The sequence below is a fragment of the Puntigrus tetrazona genome, chromosome 22 (genome assembly GCF_018831695.1).
Source record: "Puntigrus tetrazona isolate hp1 chromosome 22, ASM1883169v1, whole genome shotgun sequence".
Taxonomy (NCBI): domain Eukaryota; kingdom Metazoa; phylum Chordata; class Actinopteri; order Cypriniformes; family Cyprinidae; genus Puntigrus; species Puntigrus tetrazona.
The window spans coordinates 11,390,054-11,413,220 of NC_056720.1; the positions used below are offsets into that span (position 1 = coordinate 11,390,054).

Genomic DNA, 23,167 nt, shown 5'->3' on the forward strand with positions numbered 1-23,167 from the left:
AATTGACAACGATTCTCGTTATTGATTAGTCGGGTCTGGCCAGAGCGCATATCGCATTTCTATCTACAAAATGCATCTAAACACAGTGGTGGAAACAGAATAGGATGCTGCGGGAGAAGTATGTGATCCGAGCTGAAAAAGGTTTTCGCTCATATCCTTCTCTGTAAACGGCACAGATTCGCGCAAACGTTTCAATTTTTGGATAAAGGTCCGTCCTGTTTAGTAAATCTTTACTGAATGAGCGCCGGGTGCTTCAGACAGGCGGAAAAACACGACTCGGCGTGTAATTCTGAATGTAAATATTATAATATCGCTTCATAACCGCCTTTTACAGAAAGAAGAAATGACAGTAAGTGAAAATGTGTTCCTGCAGAACATGACTCTTCCTATCGGTTTAACACCCAGTTTTTATACATTTATTATTACTTACATTTGTATTTACTTACATGTAGATGTTTAAACTATATTCACCATTAGTAAAACACATTATGTAGGGTTTTTGCCGCTGTGGCTGACTAACAGATTACTGAAATCAGTTTTTACTATAGCGCATTGGCTGCGTGAGCTCTTTAGTAAAAGTAGTTGGTTATGCTGTGAAAAAAGGCAGAACAGAAAAGCAGTTTATTTTTTTTTCAGATGTAAAAAGTGCCTAAACAATGCCAGCAAGAATGCAAAACTAAGGCCATTTTTGTTATTGTGTGAATAAATAGGAGCCGATTTAGTTTGTTGTTTCCCCATTAAACAACAATAAAAATTTTATTTAGGTTTATTTATTTATTTATTTTTTTTATATTTGTGCTTTCGCTTTATTATGACAGGTGGTCTAACAAATTGTTAAGTACTGTTTTCATAGCATTCAGCTTACAATTAGTTTGAAGGACATGGAAGAGTTTTTGTCACTGAAGACGAAACATTTTTTCCAAATTAATTGCAAAAATAACCAGCCAGCTTATCGATTATCAAAATAATCATTAGTTGCGGCCCCGATAACACTTACGCATATCATCCGATCAAGTGAAAATAAAATGAAATAAAAGTGAAATTGAATCGCTTTTCTGACGGTGCTAATGTAAGAGCAGGCTTTCACCGGTGTTAATGTGAACTGACCTCATTTGACACATCTACTACGAGATTGTCCTCACTCTTGTCTCCGTCACTGTCCTGAAACACAACAGACAGGAGAAGACAGTGTTAGACGAGACACACACACGCACGCAGTGACAAAAACACATACCCCTATGGGATATATATCAGGTACATACATGTACAACGTCGCAATAGTGTCCTCTTTCCGCTCCCGTCCCCCTCCCTTTGTGTCTAATTTCACCAATCACAGTAGGGGAGACACCCCCCACCCCCATCAACAGCACCTTGTCCGTCGCTCACACGGCTCACACTCATCTCACTCTCCTCTTTCGCCCATCTCTGGGAATCAGGGGGTGACAACTCACTTAGTTGCCATGGCAACAGGGCTTTGATGTGATCACGGCCTGATGTTCCTATTGCCATCACCCTATAGTGACATCATCCCCCTAATTATCCCCGCTTGGACGGTCACATCCGACTCTTCCCTACAAGCTACACCTGATGCGCTGATGAGCTTTAATAAACAACTGTACTATAAAAAAAGATTATACCTATACAATAGGTCAATGTTTTTATTAATGTATATTAATAGAAATGTAATAATATAGTAAAATATATGTACATATATATAGTATATATTATGTTATATATATATATATATATATATATATAGTATATATTATGTTATATATATATATATATATATATATATATAAATTTAGTAATATATATATATATATATATATAAATTTAGTAATATATAATATAGTAATACATTGTAATATATGCATATAATAAAAGTTTTATAAGTGTTTAAATGTTTATAAAATAATAAAGTGTTAATAAAATTTTATATTAAATTGATTCTTTATAGAATAAAATATTTATTTTGTAATTAATATAATAATATTTATATAATATAAATGTATATATTTCAGTAATTTACATTACTAAAATGGAACTTTATGATTCAAGTTTTTTATTATTATGCATATGAACGTTATTTAATATACATTGATTAATTATATTACAATTACGAAATATAACAATTTTACCATTAAGTTAAAATGATTAAAATTATATTTATTTATAATATTAATTACGTTTCTGTAAAAATGCTGAAATATACCATATTAAGATAAAATTACTTCCAATAAACACAATAAGAGCTGTGATAAAATAAAATATATAAAGAGTACATGTACAAAATTCAAATCACATTTAATGCTAGAATTTGGACAACAAAGCAAATGTTGAGATCATCATTATCAAATATCAAATAAAATGACTGAGACAAATTAAATTAAATGAAATCAAAAATGAAACAGGAAATCGATATAAAATGTAAATGAAATCAACTGGGAGTTCACTGGGGTTAAATAACATTAGGGCTGTCAGTTTAACATTATCAGTTTATTTGGGGACTGAGACGAGTATGAAGTCATCGTCATGTGACAGAACCTACGTAGTGAGACGGGAGGACGTCTTTCTCATCACATCGTCTCCGTTTGGCATCGCTGGTCTGTGAGGGATAAACCCCCGAAGGACCCTGACGATCCTCCGCCGCCTGGCTGTCGGTTGACGACACTGATTTACTCTACAGAGACAAAAACACAGCGTAAACACACACAGACTCATTTCCAACAAAACCATAAGGTTGAGCAAAGTTCACCGAATAGCTCACTGTTCTGAGGCCGTGCGATGGAAATCAATAACATCAAATGTCATTGTTTCTCGCGTGTCTCTTAACCAAACGTCGCCATGTCAGATTTAAGTTTAAATAAAGGTCATTGTATGGAAAAGCTACATTAGGGCGAGTCAATGATTGCAACTTTTATTTCTGGTTTATTTATTCCTTTAAACCTGAATCCTGGGCTATTTTGGAATACAAAATAATAAAAAAAAAAAATACTGAAAACATTTGGTCGCTATCCAGTGTCAACTGTCCATTTCTCAACTTTCATCATTATGAGGAGGACAGCGAAACCGGCCTCGAATCAGTGACTTCAAACGCTCGTTTTCTGCAACGGTGCAGTTTTATGAGCCAAACAGGAAGCGCACTGGACTGAGATGAGAAAAAAAAAGCACACAAAGAAGTCCAGTTCTCTCAAACAAACCTGTTTTCTCCAAAATCTCTTTTCACTCCCCCTCGCTCAGACCTTTCCTTGACTCCCTCGTTTTCTTTCTCTACAGTCAGCAACAAGAAATCAACTCAAAGAACTTGGTTGTTATGACTCTTTTTCTTCTGAATCGTCCCTATGCAAGCCCGCAAGACCGTTTACGCCGTGGTAAAAAAATGTATCTTTTTTGTAAAATTGCAAAAAAAAAAAAGTTACGTATTTGCGAATTATTATCCAACGGTTCTGTTTTTATTTCATTTTTAAAAGAAGTCTATGCAAGCTTAGGCCTACGGAAACATGTTTGCGCCATGAACAGCAAAGTTAAACGATATGATTTTTATTTTAATAATTAAAAAGTAAAAAAAAAAAACCTCACAATTCTGTCACAACTTTGGCATAAGAAGTCGCAGTTAACTTTTTGTTTACTTGTAATTCAGTAGCAGAGACGTAAGATTTTAAAAATAAATCACAATTTAAGAATTGCAATTACATTTTTTGAAATATTTGTATTTTTGCTACACAAAAAAAACTATTTTCCATCAGAAGGACAAAAAAATACACTAGTTTTAATTTGACTTTCATGCTACATTACAAATCTCCTGAAGTTATATTATTTTTTTATGACTGATAAACTTATATTTAGTGATTGTTAGTCAGTGGTCAGTCAGTTTAAGCCACTCAAATCTGCAATAATGTACAATTTCGGAGAGTAAATTTACTTCTAACTAACTATTTATAAGATTGTCTGCGACTGTAGTAATTTCTGCATTTATGTTTTGACTGTATTTGATAACATAACTCATAACTGTACAATTTAACAATGTAATTATGTTAGGTTGGCATCAGTTTTAACCAAAAATATCAGTGTTTGTATTATACCTGTGTTTTTATTTGTTTTGTGAAATATCTGTTGCATTAATAATTATCGGTCTACAAGCAGTGCATTTATTTTACCATGTCTTGTGCATTCATTTTCGAAAAAAATGAATAAATCTTTGAATTAGTCATTTATTAACAGCCGCCTTTAACAGCCCTTAAATTATTTCATTAAAATATGTTAACTATGTTTGAAATAATAAAATATGTGGAAAAACCGATGTTTGCGCGCAATCGAGACGTGGATGTTTGAAGATCAACTGCAGTGAAGTAGCCCATTTCATTTAAAAATGAATAAAAAGCGATGCAATACAAACATTTTCAAGATATAAGTGTTGTACATTTGCATAATTCGTAATCGAAAAAAATTAGCGGTGTAGATCTTATTTGCATGTGAAGTGATATTATAAATATTAAAGAAAGTCATATTTGGAATCATTCGGTTCTCTGCTCTATGGAGATACGCAACTACCTGTATTGATAGATTTAATGCTGACATTAAAACCACTCCCTGACGTTATTTCAGTTCGTTTACTGCCAACACAGCCAGCATTGCCGGTGAATAGACGGCTTCAACTGCAACAACACAAACAAACGTCACCGCGCATGCGTGCTTTAACTAAACTTTAACTTAATTTACGGCGGACACAGCAATGGAATCAATAGCAACAGCTTAGTCTCAATGTCTTAGTCTTAGCTTGTGACCTTTTGCAGCCGGTTCAAGCTAGCAAGCTTCATTTTTGCGTGGACTGTTCCTTTAAGACTAACTTTACGGCTAGTCTGTTATATTAAAAGTCCAGAAAGAACGCTTTGCGCCAGCGCTAATGGCAGAGGGCAGGAACGGTGCCGTTTAGGCAGTCCTAAAAGGTTGGCCGGATTTCATAATCCGTGCTTCTCTTTAAAGGACTCTGTTTTTGGAGTCGTTTGTCAAAGTCAGTGGGGTGGAGGCACACATATACACATACAAACACACAAGTTTGATACTCACCCTGCTGGGCGCACCCTCTGGGAGCCGGAGAGAGAGAGAGAGAGAGAGAGAGACAGAAAGAGAAGGAGGGGTTGGGATTGACGTCAGTCTAGATAATAATAACAACAATTCCATAGCAAGCCAAGGTCATGCTGAAAAATCCAGTCAGGGTGCAATAAAAATACATCCATTGTATTGAGTTCCCCGAGCAAGTCGCCCCTCTGGCCTTCAGTCTGTCAGACTTTCAAGGCTTCTTAGAAGTCTATCCAATCTACCGGACCAACCCAACACACCCTCGTTCCCGTTATGTTTCTCCAAGGCAATATTTGCCCGATATTTGCAACATCACAATCTTCTCGTGCTCCCTTTAATGCTGGACAAATCATGTTTATGAGGTGCACAATAAACTTTCTTGGGCCTTGTCATAGACTTCATTAAAGGAATAGTTCCTTCCAAAAAGTTTTGCATGGAATTATAATGTAATGTTAAACTAAAATTAAAAACCCTAAAGATAAATTGTAGAAAGAAATTATTCACTCAATAAGACCAGTGGACTTTTTGACTTTTACCTTTTGTAAAGATTGCGTAATTGTAATTGTGATTTAAATAATCGATTAATTGTGCAGCCTTAAATTAAGTCATTTAATAACCCCACGTATTAGTGCCATTGAAAATGCACAGGTCAGACAGACATTCACCTCGCAGGTGCTCGGGGTCTAGATGGTTGCGTTCGTCCTTGTTGGCCAGGTGGGCTGAGACTCCCAGGGCCCCGGTGAGGGCCAGCAGCCCCGACGTGCCGCCCAGAGACAGACCTGAAGGGTGAGGAGTGAGAGGGATACCCGGAGTGTGGTGAGACAGGTGCTGGAGCTGCTGCTGCTGAGAGACACACAGACAGAGAGGCAGAGATAAAGACAACAGGCGGGCCGACGTCCACAGAATTACACGGAGGTGACAATGTTCTGCTTCTGTACGTATACAGGGAGTAACTAAGTAACTGAAAGTAACTTCATAGAAACGCAGCAGTCTGTGAGCTGCGGCGGCAGTGGAGTCAGTGTCTGCTGTCCTGTGTGGGCTGTATCACTGCATCACTGGGGTTTAAGTGCAGTAATATGATCAGAGCTCAGAGAGACGGTGGACTGAAGAGAGATTGTGTCGCTTTATAACAGCCAGCAACAAAACAAGCTGTAATTTAGCACAGAGAGAACAGACCTCTCTTTATCAGCTTTCTGATCTCTCTCCTACCTTTTTCTTCCCTCCTCCGTATCATATTTTTCTTTATCTATCTATCTATCTGTCTGTCTGCAGGGCTGGGGAGTAAAAAAATACATGTAAGTTTTTAAATCACAAAATATAAGTAACTGTATTTTTCGTTATAATTATATATTTTAAATGTGTGGTAATCAAATTACTGTTACATTCGAAAAGTATTTTAGATTACCAAAGTGATTGCTTTTTTTTTATTTTTAATGTTATAGATAGATAGAGCCTTCAAAAATTACAGCTCTATCTATCTATGATCTGTTTGTCTATCTATCTATCGTTCTGTCTGTCACTCACTCACTCACTCACTCACTCACCTATCTGTCTGTCAAACTCCACCAAACTGTCAATCTATTTCACCATCAGTCTGTTAATATGTCCGTCTGCCCATCCAGCCATCAATCTATCCGTCCATCTACCGGTATGAGAGGTCAGAGTTCACTCACCCCTATGATGGCGTTGAGCTCTGCCATGGTGACCTGTTTGGCACGTTCCACCGCCTGAACAACCTGCTGTTGATGCTGATACACACAAAGATACATGCAGATGTAAAAAAAAAAAAAAAAAAAGAGACATAGGTGTAAAATATTCATTTGCAGACAAACCCAGTCACGCTAAAATAAAACATGTATTAACATAAACACTTCACACAGAAATCTTATTTATCCTCCATTACTCTTGTACTCCCTCTCGCTCCATCCCTCAGTCTGTCTCACACACACACACACAGATGCACAGTCAGTATTGACAGACATATCACTCTGTCCTTCCCCGTCAGCAGATACTAACTCAAGCTAATGCTAAAGGTGACCTCCTAATCAATACAGTTCCACCAGATCTTTTATTGCTCATCTGCCCAAATAAATCCTCCTCATTTAAAATTGAGGATCCATTCCAGGCATTTTATTGGACCATCCTCAAACGAAAAGGAGCTCTATTGGTATACAATGTATATAAAAGGTTATATTTACAAATAGACTGTATGAAAATAATGATCGGTATACAGATATGTTATTTACTGAAGTCTTACGTAACCTACAATATATGTTTTTAAAGTTATTTAGTTAGAATAACAGAACTGTGGCTGATTAACGGTTGAATCTCAAGAAGAAAAAAAAGTGAAGAGTTAAAAATTCTGATTATATTTTTGCTGAATTAAAATGCAAATTAACAATATATTTTTATAGCATTATGTTTAATATTAATAATAATTTCTAGTGTATTATATGATAAAAATGCATCCTATAAATATTTTATATATTAAATATATAAAGTGCTTGCACAATTTCTTGAGAAATTATGTTAATCCTTTCTCATTTCCCATTTCGGTTTTGAACTCTAAAGGTGAGTTGCATTAATTCATAGTGTGCGTTCATGCAGCCCAATGTAGACTCCAGAGGACTGCAGCTCCAAAGCTTTGAAGATAACAATGGATCCGTGGCTCCTCGACAAGGGATCTGGAGCTTTGAATTAGTTGGGACACAAAACAAGCAATTCTAGCCTTAGCCATCCATATTAACGCAAAAGCTAGAAAAGCAACAGCCGAATCTCAAGAGCTTGTGTCTAATAAATTTCTCCTTCTACCCTTTATGCGAACTGATATAAAATAGCAGTTCTATGAGACTGATGAAGGGACAGTTCACCCCAAAATAAAATTCTCTACTTGTTTTAAACCTGTATGAGTCTCTTTCTTCTGCTGAAAACAAAAGAGGATGTTCTGAAGAATGTAGAAAACATGTTGAAGACAACAGCCATTGATTTCTACAGTATTTTCCATACTATGGACATCAACGACTACTGCTTGGTTACCAACATTTTTCAAAATATCTGTGCTCAACAGAAGAAATAAGAACATTTTGAGGCGAACCAATTTATTTACTGTCCACAAGAACTCTTCAATTTTTTATGTGAATGACAAGAATCTAGGATGTTTGGACTCAATTAAAGCAAAAGTGAGTCATTTTTGGATTACCGGTTAAAACCAATGGTGTGAGTTTGGAGCCTTCTTGTAACGCAAGTAGCAGAGCTGCTAATAAAGCAAACAGCGATGCTGGACTCAAGCTGAATTTGCAACACGAACTCATCAAGTCATCGCAGACGACTTTCGGCAACTGAACGCGGCAGGAGTTTGCAGCTTCGTTAAAAAACGCAGGATATCAGCAGTCCTTGTTTAGTCAGAGATGTGAGACGGGGTCATTAAAATCTAGAAGCTGTCTGCCGTGCTGAGGGTGAATCAGTCTGACGGGGAGGGGGACGAGAAAGTGTGTGTGCGCCTGTGGGAGAAGACCCCAGAACCCTGATGAGTTGTCAATCACTGTCAGCGTACCTCCTGAGAGAGGAAAGGGATGATTTGAGCACAGATAGCACTGAGTCGCTTCACGATCTCCGCCTGCAAGAGAACACACACGTACACGCGCTCGATTAGAAGAGACAATAGTGACAGTGATAAACCTGTACAACGGCACTGGGCTCTCAATTCCCAAGCACACAAATGGCTTCGGCTTAGATTATGTCCGCGACAATGATGTCTTAGCAACAAAAAATGCACAAGACAAAGAAAGGGAGTGACAGATAATAATGAAATGAAGGCCATTAGCACAGCTGAGATGAAGGTTGCAGGTTAATTGTAATATTGTGGACACGAATGATTAAAAAAAAAAAAATTCCTACTACTAGTAACCACCCAGAACACTAGAAACGAGTTTAAAACCACCCCTCACATCCGAGTATCCACCGACAACACTGTAGCATTCACCTAACAACCATATAGAAATGCCCTAGCAACCACTCAGAACACTCTAGCAATTCCCTAGCAACAACCATGAACACTCTAGCAACCGCCAAGAACTACGTTTGTAGCAACACAACAATCTAATAGAACAACCTAGCAACGTGTTAAAAAGCACTAGCAATGTTAAAAACGCCGTGGCAACTACACTGAACACCCTAGCAATCCTCTAGCAACAATCATATAGCAATCACCAAGGACTACACTCAACTGCAAAGCAACACTCAGAACAACCTAACAATGCCAAACACATTCATAATAATCGCAACAACCACCAAGAACACTGTAGTGATCATCCAGCAACCATATAGAAACGCCTTAGCAACCAACGAGAACACTCTAGCAACCATTAGGCAAACCACCAAGAACTACACCCAACTGCAAAGAAACACTACTACTGTATATACCATATATATCTAAATGCCATAGCAACCATCCAGAACACTTTAGCAACAATTTCACAAACACCAAGAACTGTGTATGTAGCACCCTGCCAACTGCAAAGCAACAAGCAACTATCAAACACAACAGCATCTAGCGATGTTTTATAAAATACTAATGACATTGTAGCAACTGTAGAATAATACCCTAGCAACCACCAAGAACTATTTAACAACATCCTATCAAGTGCATAGTAAACATGCTACTAGCAAACAGAATGCTCTAGCAATGCAACAAAAACAATTAGCAACCATGCAGAACACCATAGCGATACGCTAAAAGACTTATAAAACCCTAGCAACCACCAAGAACACTCTACCAATGAGCTAAAACATGTATAAAACCCTGGAAACCAACAAGAACCTTCCAGCAACACCCTATCAACTGCACAGCAATGTTATTAGCCACATAGAAGACCCTAGCAATGAACTAAAAACCACACATAACATTATAGCAACCACCCAGAAAACCCCCAAACCACAGTGATGACCTAGCAACACCCTAGTAACCACTCAATTACACAATCAAGCAATTCTAAACGCGCCCAGAAAATGCTACCAATTAACTAAAAAGTAACTAATAACACGCTAACAACAATAACCTGAAAACGCCCAGCAACCCCCTAGCAACCACTATAAATACCCTAGAAATTCACTTCTAGCAACCACACAGAACGCTATAACGACCCACACACCATAGAAATGCCAAGCAACACCCTAGCAACCACCCAGGACACCCTAACAACCGCTTCGCAACTTAACAACACCTTGCAACCACACACCACTGAGGAAGACAGATTTATATTTGAAAAGTGACACTTCAATATTCTTCAAAAAATGTATGTCTGGTTTGTGTGTGTTGGGTTCTATTCATTCAGCCATTTCCCCAGGCTGTGTGTGTGTGTGTGTGTGTGTGTGTGTGTGTGTGTGTGTGTGTGTGTGTGTGCGTGTACGTGTGTGTGTGAGTGAGAGAGAGCTCTTCAGGGCTGAATAGCTTGAATAGTCTCAATCTCCTTGCAACAAAGTACACACACACACACACAGGTTTAATTATAGTCTCACTAAGAAAAACAACAGACAGGCAGACAAGTGTTTCACACACGCTGCAACACATGAACAGTTAATTACTTTCACTCACACACGTTCCTTTCAAGGCGTTCCTCGCGGTGCCCAGTCACCATCCACCTTCATACTGCAGCCATTATACTCTTTTTCCTTTTTTTTTTTTTTTTTTTTTTTTACTGTTCATTCTTCTCTTCCTGTCCTGTGATAAAGCTCTGTGATTCTCTCTAAAACACACACACACACGCACACACACGCTCTAATGGAGGAGTATTTGCGATGATGGAGGCACAGAGACACAGCAGACCTCTAAGTGCACTCTAATACCTACATGAGAAGCAAAGCAAACCTGTGTTTTAGAGCTCTGTGTTTGTAACTGAGCTATTTTAGTCTGCACACGACCTCACAATACATTAAACACAATTCATAATGATGTAAAAAAGAGCATTCCTGACTTCATGATTTTTTATATTTACTAACTCTTGCAAATACGCATATCTATCTTTTTTCAATCTATCTGTCTGTCTCTCCATCCATCCATCCATCTATGCATTCATCCATCCATCTAGTCTCATCTATCTATCTATCTATCTATCTATCTATCTATCTATCTATCTATCTATCTATCTATCTATCGTTTCTCCTTCCATCCATCCAAGTACAGTGTATGGGATATTAACATATGAATACCAGGTTATGATATATTTTGAACTGTAGAGCACTATTAGCTAGGAATATTAATACCTGGCAGAATACTTGTTACTCCTGCCATAAGAGACTGCAGACGAGTGAACGGAAGCGTCTTCGGTTGTTTGCATTTTTGTTGGGACACAGTGTAGCGGTGATGCTGAACATCTGCAGATTGTGCGTGTGTGTGTGTGTGTGTGTGCGTGTGTGTGTGCGCGTGAGTGAAACAGAGCTCATTTGTGTATAATGAGGTTGAGGGAGCGAGTGATGTAACCGGTTTGGAATGAAACAGAGTGTGTTTGAGGAGGAGAGAGAGAGAGAGAGAGAGCACAGGAGGGAAATGAAGAAACAGAGGAGGAAAACAAGATGTGTGCGCATGTTTGCGAGGAAGTCCCAGGGTGCCAACCTTTTAGCATAATGGCTTTGTCACTCGATCAAAAAGACCTGAGTAGGTGCAGATGCCCCGCTGTTTGTGTGCGCACATATATTTACCCAGAATTCACGTGAGCGCGTGAACATGTCTCCACATTTGCATAGACTTGCTTTGTGTGCGTTCAACGGTTATTAACTTTCTACCATCCGAACAGGAATAAATCATATTTTCACTAGATCTACACGACATGTTTGCGTGTCAGAAAGGCGCCAGGATTCGCATTTCCAGGCCGTCTGTGCTAATTAAACGGATGAGTGTAATATTTGCTCATGAATGAACTGATGTTCAAATTTGAATATAAAAAAACCCTCAGTAACATTTCAATAAAGAAAAATAAACCTACATCTATGTATATACACATCTATGTAGGTTTGCAGTTTTTTTTTTTAAATGTTACTCTCTGTCTCTTTAAAATAATAGTAAAATAAAAAGTACAATAAAAAAATGTCTGTATCAATATAAAAAATGAATAATGGGGATAATGTATATAACAATATTGTATTATTTAGTTAAAATATATTTATATTGAACTGATGAATCTGTGTAAAAAGCAAACAATTTTTAGGTACATGCTTTTTACAGCTTTTTTTGTTTTGTTTGAAGAGTGTGTGAGTTTGTGTATTTATGTTTGTGTACTCGTGTGTAGGAATGTGTCTGCATCCCCCTCTGTAAGTGCACATTTAATTACCCATGAGCCTCTGCGTGTGTGTAGGGTTTCGTGCATATATGTGTGCTCGTGTCCTCCTTTGTGAGCGTGTCTGATTTTCAGTGCTTTACTGCTCTCCTTTCCTCCCTCGTTCTGTTTCTTTTCTTCCTTTTTCCGAATGGAAGGGCCATCAATCAGAGAGAAAGAGAAGGAGAGCGAGGAGAGGAGGGAGGAGGGAGGAGAGGGGGATACTGGCGGAGCGCCAGGGGAAGAGAGGCTGGCACACTGCCCAGAGAAAGAGAGAGAGAAAAGGAGAGAGCGAGCACTAGAGCGAGCCAAAATGAGAGAAGGAGGGATTTTAAGAGAGAACAAGCAGAGATAGAGAGAGACAGGGGACGAAAGAGACACATCGTCTGAAAGAGAGAGAGAGAGAGAGAGAGAGAGAGAGAGAGTGTGCAGTGTGACAGATGAGGAGAAGAGAAAATGAGGGCTTTATTGAATACCTCTGTGCCTGTGACCACAATCAGTGATTAGAGCGTCATTGCTTAATATTTGCCTTTAAATGTTTGAAGAAAGAGGAAAGGGAGAGAGAGAGAGAGAGGGGAAGAGAGAGGCAGGCTCTATAAGACATAAAGAGGGCAGGCTGATAAGACCAAACCTGCATCCGGGGGCATCACTTTAAAAGGTGTGTGTGTGTGTGTGTGTGGCTTTATATTTCTACTTTTATGGTTCTGCTGTGTTTTTTTCTTTTCTTTTTTGTCCACTATCCCACCTCTCTTTCTCTCTCTCACACACACACACACACACACACACCTCACTGCATTGGATGTAATCATAATGCCAGAGCCATTAGAGCGGCTGTTTCACAGTATTTCTGAAAAACACATGCACGCGCACACACTATATTATACATATACATATATATATATATAGATAGATAGATAGATAGATAAACAAACAGATAGATAGATATAGATATATAGACAGATAAACAGATATTAGATAGAGACAGATTAGATAGATAGATAGATAGATAGATAGATAGATAGATAGATAGATAGATAAAATAGAAATAAGATAGATGGATGGTTGGTTGGATAAATAGATGTATAATTGTATAATTAAAGATGATCAAAATATTTATAATCATAGTATCTCATATCTCAAGCATGTATTCAGGGATTCAGTGAATGCAGATGCGGTGAACTATGATTGAGATGCCAATCATGTGCAAACATCATCAGAGCACTGCTGAAAATCGTGTGGCAAGTATACACAGCACAGTATTCAGCAGCTAACACACACACACACACACACACACTGACCCATCTAGATCTCTGTCTAGCCACCCCTCATAGCTTGTCTTAATCCAGTGCTTTAATTGAACAGGGACAGGAGTGAGAGCTAGAGAGACAGACAGGAAAAAGCTAAAAGCACTACGATCAAGGCAGGATTATAGGAGGGGCGGAGACATTGAGATGTGGGTATCCTATTAGGATATAAATCACTTTGTTAAATATGACAGCATTAGGACCTAAGCCCCGCCCACCGCCACACCGCCACTAAAGGGCACATTAAAACAGAAATTCAGAGTGCTTGCTTCACATGTCCATAAAGCAGTCTTGCTCTGTCTAAGCGGGTGGTTCTTAACTAAACTTTATGGCAATTCTTAAAGCTATCTGTCTTCTAGTGTCTTTTTCTAACAGTCTGACTTCCTCCATCGCTCTCCATTCACGTGTTCCAGCTCACACAGAGAGCATGTACGATTACCCCCTTCTTCACACACAGCTGATGCTGGAAAGACTGATTTAGAGGGAAATCAGTCAGAGGAAAGGAAGAGTATTCTTACAGGAGGTATTAAGCCGTTCACAGACCGCCCCAAAGTTTGCTCAGGGATCAAATACATTTTCACATTCAATATTTATTACAACTGTTAGTATATCATTATTCTTTTTTAAATGTAAATGAAGTCGACTTCATGCTTTGCAGAGCTCTCCAAAAAGCATGTGTGTGTATGATGTTATGAATATGTGTATGTGAGATTATGGAGCGTCATGAAGTATTCTGATCCTCACTAAAACCCCATTATAACCATTTCATTGCCCGACACACATCGGGGAATTCACCGAGAATGAATTGCGCCTACTGATAGCGTTGTTTATTTGCACTTACATGTGTATGTGGTTTCAGTATCCAATTCTCAAAAGGAATTATGCAAATCAGGTATCACATTGAAGACAATGTGCATGGTCTAGTTTCTCAAGTCTGAGTGCTTGGTTGTGGGGGTTGATCTATTCAGCTATTCCTTGGGATTTTTTATAATATTTATATGATAATAAATACAATACAAATGTAACAATTTGTGTAACAACGATGTACATGCACTAGATTCAAACTACATCTATATATATTACAAGTAAGATCACATGACATAAGGCATTTCATAACCACATTCAAACCACAAGTGTTACAAGTGTGAACAGGACAGTCAGACCAAAATACAAACTGAATCCAATCCGTATGCATCACACATGTAATGCGAACATTCAAGACGGCATGAAATTAGACCTTCGAAACCAGATCCGAACCGCATCCACGCGTTACAAATGTGAACAGTGAGATCAAATCTAACTGTACATTAATCGACTCATTTTTCGCGTTACAAAAGTAGTTTGCATAGCATCAAAGAGCCTAAGTCACGTGGAGCGCGAGCAGAAAAAGTGTTAAAATACCACAAGCAAAACAGTTCAGTAAATTCGCCCAACAGGTCTGTCTTACCTGTTTGTGCATCTCAATGTTGAGCCCGTAGGACATCTCGTAGTACTGTGGGAACACAAACGTGAGAGCATCAATCAGCACAGTGATGAATTAAACAGCGGTGAATCATCATCAATCAAATTAAAACCTCAGCGGCCTGATAGATACTAACGACTCGCTGCAACCACAGCGAGACGGGGAGAGTTTGAGCACGTCAGCGTGTGTTTGTGCGTGTCTGTTTCAGCAGGCAGATGAGCAGCGATGCCAGTGATGAAGATGAAACCTGACACAACTGCTCGCTTATTCTGTGTCTTTCTCCGTCTGTCTGTAAAGGCTCACGCGCTCGGTAACTGCTCTGTGTGTTGCTCAATTTTCAAAAATCCTTTTTCCTCTCCTCTCCCCTTATCTCTGTCTTTCCCGATCAGCTCCCTCGTTACCGACCTTCCTTTTTAATCCTCCTCTCCCCTGCCCTTCTCTTCTATTATTCTGTAAACTCCATTTCCCATCCGTGGTGTGTGCCTGACCTCCTCTCTTCTATCAGACCTTCTCTGCGGTTTAATCTCAGGATTAAAGTCTCATCATATCTAATGACAGCGAATGGAAACCCATAGGTGTCGATATGAGGTTAACGAGCGGTAAAATATTTCAGAGGACACACCTACCTACTCATTCTCTATTAGTGCTTTGCCAAGCTAAGTATCTATATTAATATTACTGGTTATTTAGCTCTATTCGTTCTGCTCCATTTGGGCAATGGGCTTATCTAGTTCTTCCCTTTTCGAATTCTGCGCTCATTACCGTCTGTCTTCCGCAGTTTGATGATACGATCGTACGGATTTATAAACAAAATGTCCTGGTCTACTTATAATTGTCATTACATCTGCTTTGAAGATGACAACGCTCATGATAAATTTTGTTGGTAAATCCACTTCACCAGCTAATTACTCTTCCAACAACACGACGCTATGGAAATGTACAGAGCAAAAACAGACGTTTAAAAACAGCGATTGTTTCTCGGTCTATAAAGCACCACAGAAGAGTATCGGCATTCTCAGACTGTAGAGATTTCGGATCGGCGGCAATTAAAAGAAATTACGTTTTACAACCTGTACAATTTGTTGGCTGGTTTTTCCTTACCAAAAACTGAAAAATCGAGAATTCCCTTGATCCCTTTTGATATTTAAGAGGTCATTGCACTATAAAAACATTCTGTGCGTTTAAGAACTCACTTTTTAGGTCAAAAATAGCTCATACTGAAGCCAGTCTGCCAAAAGCTTGTTGAATGTGCCACTCTATAATGCAACGGGCTAAACACCACCTCAGCAGAAGATCATCAACCCCTGCTTCTACATCGCTGCCTTTTCAGCCCCGCCCACAAATTCACGCATGTAGCGTCTATGCAGAAACCCAACAATAAACTTTATTGTTAATGAATTGCCAGACTGCACCAGTAAGGACCTAGTAGTCCTTTGTTCACTTAATTTTACCGCGGATAAGTTTACAAAGCATAATCGACACAGGATTTTCAGAAATATTGAAAATTAAAATACAATGCTGTATATTGGATTGGACAAGTGCGAGTAACTGTTCTTATTATGTTGTTATTACGTATTTATGCATTTTAAACTTTAATCATGATGGATATGTGCACAAGGATAACCACGATCCGTCATGTCTATTCGAACACAGCGTTCTGACAAGGGGGGGGTCAAAACGGGGCGGAAAATATCCTATTGCTTCTAAATTGCTTAGTATTTTCATGTAAAAATCTTGATAACATTATAAGCGGACACAGAAAACAGTACAAAATAATAACAGAGCCAGTTCCTGTAATAATGATAATATTTTTGTCAAGAAATTCATGCGTAGGCACATTTTGTCTACAATACTCATTTCAAGCCTTGTATAAAGGAAAAAAAAAAAAACGTGCTTTCAGACCAAAAGGATTTTAAGATCATGAGAAGCATAAATCCAGTCAAGCGTGTCCAAACTTTTGACTGGCAGTTCAAATGAGAGTCTATAAAATGAAGCATTTTAGACACGTGTTGCGCTGTATTCAAATTTATTGCATTTCCAGTATTGATCGCTCCGGTGGGTGATGAATTTTAGATAAAGCGTGACATAACAGCAGAACTATTTCCCCATCTATCTGGTCTGCTGGCGCGCACACACACAATATAAATCAGGTTTGCTGGTTCTGCATGCTGATTGTGCAGCAGGGCCGCTGGAAGCGGTTCCGTTTTAAAAAGCTCTGCGGCGGCCCAGAAGGCTATTCAGCAGCGCTCATATTACCTCAGTAACGGCCAAAAAAGGTCTCTGCATCATTTCAGACCAACATTAGTTCTCAGCATGTTTTGATGTAGAATCAATCCATGGAGAAAATGGCAAATTCACACAAAAATAGGCAGATATATCAGCCAATTAATCGACCTGGCTGACATATCGGGACCAACCGAATAGAAATGCTTTCATTAGCCAAACACACAGGTTTCAGGATGTTTGGTATCCATCTTAGAAACCATATAGAAACACCCCGGCGACATCCCAGAACACTACAATAGTGGCACTGAGTTTTGCGACAGGCAAACGTGACTCAAATTGAGCTGTATTTAACGTGGCAACAGGAGAGTTTGTATCCGTTTAACTGACAAGTAATTTATTTCCTCAACCTACACACAGTCCAGTAAATAAGATGTTTAATTAAGCTGAAATAGTTTAAACAGTCAGCATGTTGTGTCTACAGTACTCCCTGAAGAAACGACAGAGTGCCAGACAGGCAGTCTAAGGACGGGACACCTGCAGCTCATTTACTCTTCAAAGAACTTTAGTCTTTTAGTTTTAGCTTCACTGAATATCTTTTCGCTTTACCAGCTACGATTTATAGACGTACAATTACAGGACTCAGCGAAAAAGACAAAATCCTTCTCCCGGGATCATCAAATTTTCTTTGATGGACTGAAAAATTGATGGACCTCTCGCATGACCCAACAGATCATTTGTTTCATTTGGTCATGACCCCTCTATTCCATTGCTTCCATCCCATCAAGAAAAGGAAACATACTCAATACAAATAAAATAATGAAAAAAAGTGAAAAGAAAAAAAGAAATCTAGCTATATTAAATAAATGGTCAAAACTTGAAATAACTTGGTTAATTTTATTTTATTCATTTATAGATTCATTTTAACATAAGTGTGTAGAAGCAAATGTATTTATCTCTTTTATTTAAATAGCAAATAAAAAAAAGTTATAACTTTAAAATGAAAATGAAAAAAAAAAAAAAAAAAAAAAAAAATATATATATATATATATATATATATATATATATATATATATATATATATATAAATTGCAACAACATTTAGAAATATAACATTTAATTATTTATTAATTTAAAATCAAAAGTTAATAATTTTTACGTTTAACTAAGGAAACCTTTTTTCATTGAATAACAAAAAAAGTTGCCTCTGTTACTTTACATAAGAGAGTGTCTTCTTTTGTGGTGGGTCCACAAAAAAATTGATAGGGTCAGAACGAATTTGAAGTTGTAGTAAAAAAAAAAAAAATCTTCAGTTGATCAGTTATTTGGTTTAATGAAGCTAACAAATACATCTTACGATACAAAAACATTTATGAAACAAAAAAAGTATCTTTTTTGTGTTGGAAATATTGAGAATGTAAAAAAAGAAAAACTTTCAGATTAATTTAAGTTGCTGAAATAAATGTACAGTATTGGGCCCAGTAAAAAAAAAATTGGCACGCCGACAACAAATTTCAATTATTAGCCAAGAAAAAAATGATGTGTTGTAGTTTACAGAGCACGCGTGTGCTATTTAAGCTTATGTCTGAAAGGTGTGTGAGTTTCACTGTGATGTGTTGTTATTTATTTGATTGTGTGGTTATTCTGGATATTAGCGGGATTGTGACGTGCTTTTGGCTCGTAATGCGTTCCCTCGCAGAGGCTCATTGTTATATAAGCTCTCTCATGTTATGTGTATTCTCATTCTACACCGCGAGTGTGTGTGCGTGTGTGTGTTTGTGTAATCCCCTGAGTGTGTCCCTGTGTGTGTGTGTGTGTGTGTGTCTGGAGCAGATTGCGCGCGGCATGTGGCGGATGTAGCCGGGCTCAATGCGGCGGAGGTTCAACAAAGCCTCTCCTCCTGCCGCAGCCACACTGTGTGTGTATGTGTGTGTGTGTGTGTGTGTGTGTGTGTGTGTGTATGTGTATATGTGTGCGTGTGTGTATTAGTCCTCACTGGTCTAACAAGGGGCAAAATGTACTGGGTGTCCCCTGGTTCAACCCGGCAGCTGTTTGCCATCCGTCGCTTGTACATATATCCTGCCGTGTCGCTGGACACTCTGCTCTTGCTGAAATCTCTGTAGATTTAGCGTGTGTGTGTGTGTGTGTGTGTGTGTGTGTGTGTACGTCCACTCCACTGTACTGGATACAGCTGTGATCTTCTAAGCTCAGACACATTGATTGGCTCATCCTGATCTAGAATTACTAGACAGGCAACATTGATGAGACATAATTTCCATTGGGCTGTCCTGTCCGGCTCGTCGCATCTGCCACGACCCCATTTACACCAAACAGCCCGATTTGAATTGACCGATATAAAAATAGCCGTCCTCTGTACTGTCAAAAGAGCTCCCAAATAGGAAATGCTAAATAGGTTCGCTTTTTAGTAAGAAATACCAAAGTTTGCGAGGGTGAAAGTAGCGCTTTAGGATTTCAGCGTGCAGTTGTGATAGCTGGCAGATTTTACAGAGGCCAGAATATACGTAATTACGAGTGTAATGTGTTCATGTCCTTATAACTATTCTTTACAGCTCCAACTTGTACACATAGGCTATATTTAGACACCACATACGACTACATCCGCCATCTTGAATCTAGTTTAGCAAAATCAAGTGCTTGTCTATTACATATATATATATATATATATATATATATATATATATATATATATATATATATATATATATATATATATATATATATATATGGCTGCAGATGATTTGCTCTTGAGTTCACGGACCAGTTTGTAACTGTTTAAATCACAGATAAGTCCGCCATATTGGAACGGACAAAGTCATCACTCACAATAAAATAAACGCATTTTTCCAAGATGCCACACTCGGTTGTAAAAACACAAACTTTCACAGCTATTCGTTGCAGACACACAGGCAGCTTGCTCTTGAGTGTTCACTTTGACCATTCCAATATGGCCGACGGCTTACATAAAACGACCAATAGAAACACCAGCTAATAAGACCAATACTACCTATAAAATTCTATGGGTCCAATATTATGGTGGACCGCTATAATCATGTCCACCGGAAGGCAAGCCTGCAACTTTTAGCCAAAAAAGCGTAAAGGCACGATTCTATGATGAGCCCTATGATCCAAGTTAGCTGTTAAATGCTAAGTACAACAGACCCTCGCATCTCAAAATAATAAGACATTCTTTGTACACCATGGGTGAAAGTCAGTGGAAGGACACGAGTGAGAGTAAATGATGACAGAATCACGATAAGTCATGCATTAAGACGTTCATAGTCTTCATCGTTTCAATCAGTTACGAGCCAAAGAAAGAGCCATATCATAAAATATTTCATTATACTTCCTTTTTCCCCCCCAGACAATAAAGTGACATTATATGAAAGCCACGCACGTCGTTAGTGACAGTGCTGTTGGCGGCTGTTCTTGAATCCGAGACTGAATTACGAGTTACCTGGCAAGTTTCCTGACAGACGGGAGAAAATTGCGAGTGCGTTATCAGCCACACAAAACCAGAGCCGTGATTCATAGACTGCCAATTCATATCAGTGCAATTATAGATGAAGCAAATTGCAGAATGCCATTTTATCAAATTGAATTTCAAACTGAATAAAACCTTGAATAATTAGTTAATAAGCATGAGGAGTATGAGAAATCTCTGTAAAGGCACACTATGGAAACTGTAATGCAAACACAATTACAGCAAAACTATAATAATATCTTTCATTTGCAATCATATCTAGTATCCTCAGAGTTTAGAAAAGACTCAACTAGCACTGTCATTTTCACTACATGATTACTGTGTCCTACTAAGTCTTTTTTGCATGTAAAAACGTGACATTCGGGACATTGGAATGGTTGGAAATGGTTGTAAAGTGTTTTGAACCCATTTTAAATGGAGGGGCTTGTTTTATTTTATTTCAAGCTAGCGTGTTTGTATAGAAAAAAAATTCAAAAGCTGTGCATTTGACTGTAAAAAGCGCCACCTACTGTGTTGGAGTGTCAACGCTGGATTATTTACAACGTTATAGTGCGTAGTTTTAACATAATTGTGATTTTTTTTTAAATATAGTTGTTATCTATACAGGTATGCTGTGAAACCTGGGATCTCATTAAAATTATCTGAGCTTTGTGACGTGCATTCATTTTATAGCACTATACTCTTACAGCTTGTCAACTATTGCCTCGCAGAGTTACAAGAAACATCCGAGCAGATATTGAGCATAAAAAACAACAATGGCAAAGGTTTCATGAGCCATAAAAGAATCGTTTTGACCAAAATATCATCATGGATACATTAGGCGAAGGTCCGTAAACAGAAACTCGCGGCAGTGGAAACAAGCTTGTGTAGACCAGACAAGAATGTTTTGACACTTTACTAAAGTTTTGAAAAGTTAAGTGAAATATTTAAAATTATTAATGACAACATTTTTTTTTTTGTTTGTTTTCGATAATTGTGTACTGTAGCTTTAAATGAGAGTTAAAAGTAAAACTGCTGGCAATTTCAAGCTGATTTTACAAAAATCTTCTTCATTTTCATTTTATTTTTTACATTTTTCATTTATCAGCTTTGGTGTCACTAATAGAGCAGAAACTGTGTACTGCAGTTTTACCGTAGCATTAAACAGAGTATTAAATGAAAGATTTATTAAAGTTTATTTTTGTCCAAAGACCCTATTTGAGCAACCTGCCAGCTTCTGTTTTATGTTTGTTGAAAATTGTTTTGAAAGAGATTTTTGGAGCCGTTACTGGAGCAGAAATTGTTAAACCTGTATCGCAGCTGTTTGCTTTATAATTTGATTAGTTTGGTTTGGAAATAGCAGTAAGTTTTCCATCACAGAGCAGCAACAAGTTTCAAAATCTCTCGAAACGGGAGCAATCCATTAGTGTTTTCTCTTTTTTTTGCTCTCTTATTTTCACTCACACAGCGGCACTCAAACGTTTAGCTTACTAAGGAATAATCGTTTTCAAATGTGTCTTATCCTTTCTGCCTTCCTGGTTTTCCCCTTCTCCTCCTTCTCTTCATCTCCTTCTTGTGTTTTTCTTTCTCTGCCCTCATCTTTTCGTCGTCTTACTGTCTCCCGCTGCGTCTTTATACCATCTCTCTCACTCTGTCAGTTCTTCTTCTCTTCATCTTCTCTATCGGCCTTTATCTTCCCCTCCTCTTTCTTCTTTTTTACTGCTGCGTTTCAATCACCGCTCTCTCTCTCTCTCTCTCTCTCTCTCTCTCTCTCTCTCCTCGTTCGTCTTTGCCGCTGATCTCTCCTTATGTTCTCTCTCTCTGGCGCGAGGGCAATCTGTGACAGTAATGTTCGGAGGCGAGCAGAGAGCATCAGACGGATGAGTTGGGGCCGGGGTGTTACTGCAAAAGCAGCGCATTAGCCCCCTCGTTCGTTCCATCTTTCCATCCTCGGGTGCCCCAGGGTCTGGATTACACACAGCGGTCACAGAGTGACCATGTAGATGGGCGCTCATTAAAGGCTAGATCATGATGGCACATCAGGACACACACACACACACAGAATTCACAATCAGGATATAGGATTTAATAGTTAATGATAAGGAATTATGAAGGTGAGTTTCTCAGGATTTATTTGAAAGGTGCATATAGTTTAGCACAACTAACTGAGTTTATAGGACGAGTTTGACATTGTTTTTGTTGAATTGGATGGTGTATAGTGACAAGAAATGTAAGGAAGACAAAGATGGAATGGCACCTTTAAGCCATATCTTAGTCATTAATACTATTAATATCATTAATATCT

General features: G+C 38.2%; 2 protein-coding genes across 7 annotated transcripts in view; both read right to left on the reverse strand.

Moving 5' to 3' along the window:
- The window catches only part of LOC122327734 (CUGBP Elav-like family member 5), a 1,183,696-nt gene that overhangs the window by 922,927 nt on the left and 237,602 nt on the right, over window positions 1-23,167 (reverse strand). The gene's annotated exons all lie outside the window — the stretch shown is intronic.
- The window catches only part of tle2b (TLE family member 2, transcriptional corepressor b), a 43,889-nt gene that overhangs the window by 7,861 nt on the left and 12,861 nt on the right, over window positions 1-23,167 (reverse strand). Inside the window, exons 4-10 of one of the 4 annotated variants that reach the window (XM_043223257.1) lie at window positions 15,144-15,188; window positions 8,636-8,698; window positions 6,756-6,830; window positions 5,748-5,922; window positions 5,071-5,087; window positions 2,552-2,683; window positions 1,108-1,161 (exon numbers count right to left, since the gene is read on the reverse strand). In XM_043223257.1, coding sequence (XP_043079192.1) covers window positions 1,108-1,161; window positions 2,552-2,683; window positions 5,071-5,087; window positions 5,748-5,922; window positions 6,756-6,830; window positions 8,636-8,698; window positions 15,144-15,188 — 561 coding nt within the window. Of the gene's footprint in view, window positions 1-1,107; window positions 1,162-2,551; window positions 2,684-5,070; window positions 5,088-5,747; window positions 5,926-6,755; window positions 6,831-8,635; window positions 8,699-15,143; window positions 15,189-23,167 lie in introns of all 4 variants that reach the window. The other 3 variants (XM_043223256.1, XM_043223259.1, XM_043223258.1) reach the window with 3 other exon arrangements.